At 50.4% G+C, this 6,179-nt stretch overlaps 1 protein-coding gene across 6 annotated transcripts; it reads right to left on the bottom strand.

Annotated features, from left to right (window-relative positions):
- Positions 1-882: 882 nt before the first annotated feature.
- On the bottom strand, positions 883-5,523 carry ZWINT (ZW10 interacting kinetochore protein). Of its 6 annotated transcripts, XM_045581866.1 has the most exons (9): positions 5,391-5,515; positions 4,477-4,603; positions 4,188-4,311; positions 3,877-4,043; positions 3,710-3,766; positions 2,942-3,084; positions 2,686-2,863; positions 2,514-2,595; positions 2,199-2,286 (listed from the first exon to the last, which is right to left on the bottom strand). In XM_045581866.1, exons 1-8 carry the CDS (start codon positions 5,432-5,434, stop codon positions 2,554-2,556), a joined length of 882 nt encoding a protein of 293 aa, XP_045437822.1. In that variant the 5' UTR covers positions 5,435-5,515; the 3' UTR covers positions 2,199-2,286; positions 2,514-2,553. The 6 variants fall into 6 exon arrangements, with proteins under 6 accessions (XP_045437820.1, XP_045437819.1, XP_045437824.1 ...); XM_045581864.1 differs by lacking the exons at positions 2,199-2,286; positions 2,514-2,595 and adding an exon at positions 883-2,166 and having other exon boundaries at positions 4,477-4,567; positions 5,391-5,523; XM_045581863.1 differs by lacking the exons at positions 2,199-2,286; positions 2,514-2,595 and adding an exon at positions 883-2,166.
- Between the last annotated feature and the right edge of the window lie 656 nt (positions 5,524-6,179).

The raw sequence follows: 6,179 nt of genomic DNA, 5'->3' as shown, positions 1-6,179 counted from the left end.
TGGATCTGGAAGTTTTAAGCTATCCCATAAAACCATCTCAATGTTTCAGTAGCTTAATACAAAACTTTTTTTTCCTTACTCACAGAATGGTCCAACAGTTGTCTTTAATCAGGCTTTTTTCTTCCAAGTGACAAGATCAAAAAGACCGTTTTGTGTGTCTACCTTCCTCATGATCTTCAGTTTCCTCTCCATTTAGCCAGAAGTCAGAGAAAAATAGAGAAGTGTGGATTTCATAAGCAGGTTTGGATATAGTATATCATTTCTGTCCCCATCTACTTGGCTACAGTCCAGACATAATGGCTTCATCTAACTCCAAAGGAAGGTAGAAAATGTAGCAGGGCTGAGTGAATTTGGTGAACAACCAGTAATTTGAACAACTTATCTCTTCATAGACAAAGATTTTTTTATTTCCTAAAGTTTAGTCTTCTGTGAAAACAAAAGATTATATGGCTATCTTACCTAATAATGTCTGCTTTCCAGGACTGTGTGTGTGTGTTTATGTATAAAAGTAGAAAATTACCAGGATATTACTACAGATAAATGAAGCAGAATCCTATTTAATAAAATAGTATGCAAATTGACCATCACCCCAACATACAAGATGGCTACCCCCATGTGGTCAAAGATGGCTGCCATAAGATGGCTGGCAGGGGGGGCAGTTAGGGGTGACCAGGCCAGCAGAGAAGGGAAGTTAGGGTGACCAGGACTGCCCCTACCCCCTCCCTTGCCAGCCTGTTTTCTCCCAGCTGTCCTCCCCTGCAGTCCTGGTCACCCTAACTTCCCATTCCAACTGGCGCCGTTTTTCAGCAGTGATTCTGAGAAGGGAAGTTAGGGTGACCAGGACTGCAGGGGAGGACAGCTGGGAGAAAACAGGCTGGCAAGGGAGGGCAGTTAGGGGCAACCAGGCCTGCAGGGAGAGGGCTGTTAGGGGCAATTGGGCTGGCAGGGTAGCAGTTAGACATCAATCAGGCTGACAGGAACCTACTGAATAGGAAGAGACTGAAGGATAGGACTGAGTATTTGAGGTGCAAGAGAGCTATATCAGGGATCATGTGGAAGGTTTGAGGGGACGTGGGGTGAACGGGTAGACTGAGTATTTATGTGCTCTTTGGGTATTTATGTGCTGCCTAAAGGAGTATCTTCAATCCTCACTGATGCCCTTGGTCAGCCATGATGAAGACCCTCAAAGACCTCTGACATCTGTCCTATTTCATACATAAACAATGGGGCCAGCATACAAAAAAACCAGCAACAACAAAAAAAACAATATGAGGGGAAATTAGGGACATCTCAGAAAAGCAAAGCAAACCATCAGCGTGCTCAAGTCTGAGGCATCTCAGTCTGAGATAGACAAGGGCCAACACTTCTTGAAACTCACAAAAAATAAAGGATCACGTGTCTCTTCCTCAAAAGGATGTTAAGTCTTTCTCACACAAATGGAGGTGTTTTCCACCAGCTTTCTCTTAGCAGTTCCCACACACCGGATCACGAATGCAATCTCTCTCTCACAGGTAGCAGTGCCCCCAAATGTCTACACACCCAGCAACAGATACACAGAGGAATGGAGACTGAGAGCAACAAACACAATTATATTGTAAAGTACAAGCTGGTCTAACCACTATGTTGTACATAGGAACCGTATAGAGAATAATACTGAACGTGAACCGGAGTTTAAAACAACATAAAACCAGATACAGGCACATGTACATACAAATGGAAATGCTAACTCACACAGACATGGGCCAATACGGATAGATATATCATCCTCTATATTCTTGGTACTGCACTTCATCATATTACTGTTTTAGTTTGCTGCCCTGTTTCGCCACATTCTGAGATCATCTTATTGACCTGTTTACTTGTTCGAGCTCGTTATGTTCCAAGGGGCCAGGGACTGGTAGCGCCAGTTCACAGCAGGAGGGCTGGCGCGTAGAAGGGCTTCAATAAACATTTAGATTGGCGATTAAAGTTCTCTCTCCGTATCTAACCACCCGCCTAAAGCATTCTCCTCCTCCCTGGATTAAGCTCAGCGTGTTTGCATCATATTGATTTGAACAAGCAACTGCTGAGGCCCCAGGCCAGGGCCCCCTACCCATTTGCACCCTCTAAATCCACACCAGTTCCGGCACTTGTCATGTTGTTGGCTTCTGAATGTGGTTCTTCCCACTATGAAGACAAATAGACAAACAGGCAACTGAGAGAGCTCAGGGCTTTTAATAAACAGAATCCAGAGCCTGCCCCACCTGGGTCTTGAAATCAGGCTGTACTCAGAAGCTCACAGTCTATCTGCAATGAGGGTGGAGCAAAGGGGTGGGGAAAGAGTAAGAGAGGGGTTAGGCCAGGGTAGGCTGCGCATGGGGGTGAGGTGATTCAATTGTAAGATAAACACCTTTCTCCCCCCACTTTCTACAGCACCATGAACAGGTGAGCTCCTAATAGAGAGGTAAACCAGAGGCCCTCCCTCCTTCCACTCCTGCAGTCCAGACACACAAGGCCCTGTGCTGGGGTCTCACCTAATCTACGATCCTTTCCTGTGTTGTTGTCCCCAGGAAGTCATGGCAAGCTTGCAAGTCCAGCAAGCGTTAGGCCCTCACCCTTGGGGAGACCTGGTATGAGCAGGGCCTAAGCCCCTTCTCCCAGATTCTCTCTCTGCCTCCATGCCTACTTGTTCCATTTCTCACACACCTTGGAGGACACACTTCCATCTCTCCCCATGCCATCCCCCGCGGCCTGCTGCCGGGATTGGGTCAGCAGCTGTGACTTATCCTCAGGAAGATCCGAATCTTGTGGTAGCTCTGCCTCTGTCTCGGGGGACTGCAGCTCACCCTGCAAGGTGTACATCAGTTGAAGGAAGGTCTGGTGCCTGGAAAAAGAGCTGGGTGTAAAGGGAGGAGCTTCAGCTGGACCACTCTGAGCCTGTAGCCCATGTGCCCGGTCTCACCTCTGCAGCTTGTCCCGCTCCTGCCCTGCTTGCTGCTTCAAGGTTCCAAGTTCCTGACACAGCTGCTCAAGCTCCTGCTGAGTTCCTGCCTGTCGCTGCCTCACCTCTGCAGAAGCTTCTGCTAAGTGCTGTAGACGCTTCTCCTACCGTGAGAATGCAGACGTGGCTCATCAGATGCTGAACCATCTCTGCCCTAACCTTCAGCCTAGACCAGTGGTCGTCAAACTGTGGCTCGCGAGCTACATGAGGCTCTTTGGCCCTTGAGTTTTTAGCAAAGGCCAGCTTAGGAGTACCCTAAGAAGTTAATAACAATGTACCTACCTATATAGTTTAAGTTTAAAAAATTTGGCTCTCAAAAGAAATTTCAATTGTTGTACTGTTGATATTTGGCTCTGTAGACTAATGAGTTTGCCAACCACTGGCCAAGATGGCACAAATAGGATAACACTCACTTAGTCTTCTATGTGCCAGACATGTTTTAAGTACTTGCTATGTTAGTTGCTTAATCATCTTAACAACTTGATTTTCTAGAGTAGGTGTTAATATTGCCTCCATTTCATAGATGAAGAAACAAGCACAGAAAGTCAGGTGACTGTCCAAGGTCATGCAGTTGTAAATAGTGATGCTAGGACTCAAGTCCATGTCGGTTCCTATACATACTACAATGCCTCATAGAAAGAAGGGAGATGAGGTTTTCCTGGCAGAGCACTTAACCCATGCGATGCCATGGTGATAGAAAAGGGTATTCTCTTAGGGGGATGGACCCACCTGTTGCAGCTTCCACTGTTTCTGGGCTGTTCTGAGTCTCTCCATAGCTACTTGCTTCTGCAGGCAGGCAAAGGAGAGGGTACAAGAGGAGAAAGAGTTTATTTTTCTGGTTGCATGCTCACCCTTTCCTCTCTGAATGTCCTTTCCTCCCCTCACCCCGGGAGCACCTTGGCCTGGAGCTGGTCAAGGGCCTCCTGGAGCTGTGCCTGCTTCTTTTGGGCCTCCTCCATCTTGGGCAGGGCGTGGATCACCGCCCTTGAGATGGCCTCCACGTGTTCTTGGTAGGTAGCCTTCAGCTCTTTCCATTGCTCCTTGGCTGCAATGGCCTTCTGTCCTGAGATGAGCCACCAGAATGAGACCCTGAGTGAAGGCAGGCCTGCTAGCCTGAAACACTGCGGCCTCAGCCTTTCCACCAGCTATAGAGCTTTCTTCCTTCCCCACCCAAGGCAGCCCCTATCCCAGCCCCCTGGCTACTCACGGCTCCTGTCTTCAGAAGCCAAGGGGTCCAGGCCCTGGACGATGTCCTCCTGAGCCAAAAAGTTCTGCAGGAAGTCCACTACCTGAAGCTGGCTGCAGAGCAGCTTGTCCTTCTTCCGGGAATCCTATCAGAGGGAGGAGAGAGGCAGGGAACATCCTTACCCCCTTGTACCTAGGCCCACAAGGCTGCCTTCCAGTTTGCTCACCATCAGTGCTACCCACCAGCCCAACAGAAGCACCCAGCAGCAGTCCCTGGCTTTATGAAAAACTAGCTGCCACCTTGAACATACCATCACAAACTCAGCCAGGATCTGTCCGGGCGGTTCTGCCTCTTCCCGCAGGCCTATAGGCTCCAGGACGTTTGCCAGCTTGGCCAGGGCCCTGAAGGGGCAAGGAAACAAGGGAAACGGCAGGCTCCTGGGGGGGCTCAGATCTGATAACTTCTGTACACACGTAGCTACATGTACCAATGCTGAGAGACTCCTCCGACCAGCATCTACCCACCGGGCTAAAGGACCCTCTGCAACCCCGAACTGTGTGTGTGTGTGTATGGAAGACACATGAAGGGAATAAGTACCATGAGCAAAAATAAGTAGGGCAAAAGGGAATAAGGAGGGGAGGGTGGGGAGCGTCTCACTGAAGAGAAACCATTTGAGTCAAAGGAAAAGTACTGGGAAAGGGAAAAATAAGGCAGAACTGATGGGCAGTGGGCAGAGAGCAGGGTAGAATCTTAGAATACTTGGGGAGAGGCTCGGGACCAGGGCTAGATGCCCAGGCACAGGTTCTTCCTTGTTAGGGGCTGGAGCGGTCCGCTGGGAGGCAGGAATCAAGAAAGAACCACCCAGTGGGAGAGTGCATTGGGACAGGCGAGACAACAATGAAATGGCCCTTCCAGGAGGTCTCCTGCAGGTGCAAAATCCATGGTTATGATGGCACAGCCCGCCAAGGGAGTGGGGGGTTGACAGCGATGAAACCCTCCCCTTCCATGGCACACCCCCGGGAAGCGTGCAAACGGGGAGTGACCGGCAGTCCCTCCGAGGCCCTCATGCTGGAAACAAGGCATCTTAGGACCTAAGACTAAGGTCGGGGGTCAGGATCCCTTCCCCGCGGGGTCCAGGAAGCTGCCAGCTGTTCGCGGGGACCGGCAAGACACACCGCGGCCCGCCCCTGGCTGGGCGGCCACCTGACGGCAGACAGCACTTACTCTGCGGCTGCGGCCTCGGCCTCGGTCTCCGCCACCTCCATCATTCCCGGCGCTGCGTTTCAGCCCGACCCTCCGACCCGCCCGAATCACTCTTTCCGTTTTGAATCCACCGCCCAAGCGCGCCGGAGCAGGCGATTGGTTGCCCGGTTAGTGGGCGGGACCGAGGAGCATTGTGCGCTCTGATTGGTAGGCGCTTACTCACGCATTGGAAGCGCCTTGCTGTTTGGCGCAGGCGCAGTGAGAGCTGGTCTTGGAGGGCGCGCAGGAGTCCTGCGCCTGCGCACAAGCCTGCAGGCGGAGCTGGAGGCCGGAGGTGGAGCGTTAGCTCGGTGGTGCCTTAGCTGTGCGGAGGGGAAAGCATTGCACTGAGTTTGGGTTTTGGATGAGATGACCAGACATCCCGCTTCTGGCGGGACAGTCCCGATTTTCAACAATTTGTCCCGCGCCCCGCGGCATTTTTAAAAGGTCCTGATTTTTGGAAAGATTCTTTCCAAAAATCGAGACTTTTTTTTTTAAAAAGCCGCGGGACAAATGGTTAGAAATCGGGACTGTCCCGCCAAAAGCGGGATGTCTGGTCACTTTAGTCTTTGGAGGAAACCCTCAGCATTAGTTTTATTATTTTTAAAAAAATTATGCGATAGAAATAGAGCAGTGGGTCCGTCTTCCAAGGCACTTGGCTTCAGTAACGGAGAACAGTGCTGCTGGAGACACAGGGAATAAATGAGATCAGCTCAGAAAGCTTACTGCCTTTAAAGACTTTCCAGGATGCGGTGCTGGGAGAGAGAACCC

The sequence above is a fragment of the Pipistrellus kuhlii genome, unplaced genomic scaffold (genome assembly GCF_014108245.1).
Source record: "Pipistrellus kuhlii isolate mPipKuh1 unplaced genomic scaffold, mPipKuh1.p scaffold_m20_p_15, whole genome shotgun sequence".
NCBI classification, from domain to species: domain Eukaryota; kingdom Metazoa; phylum Chordata; class Mammalia; order Chiroptera; family Vespertilionidae; genus Pipistrellus; species Pipistrellus kuhlii.
The sequence above is the reverse complement of the archived record's forward strand: the minus strand, read 5'-3'. Positions and strand labels throughout refer to the sequence as shown.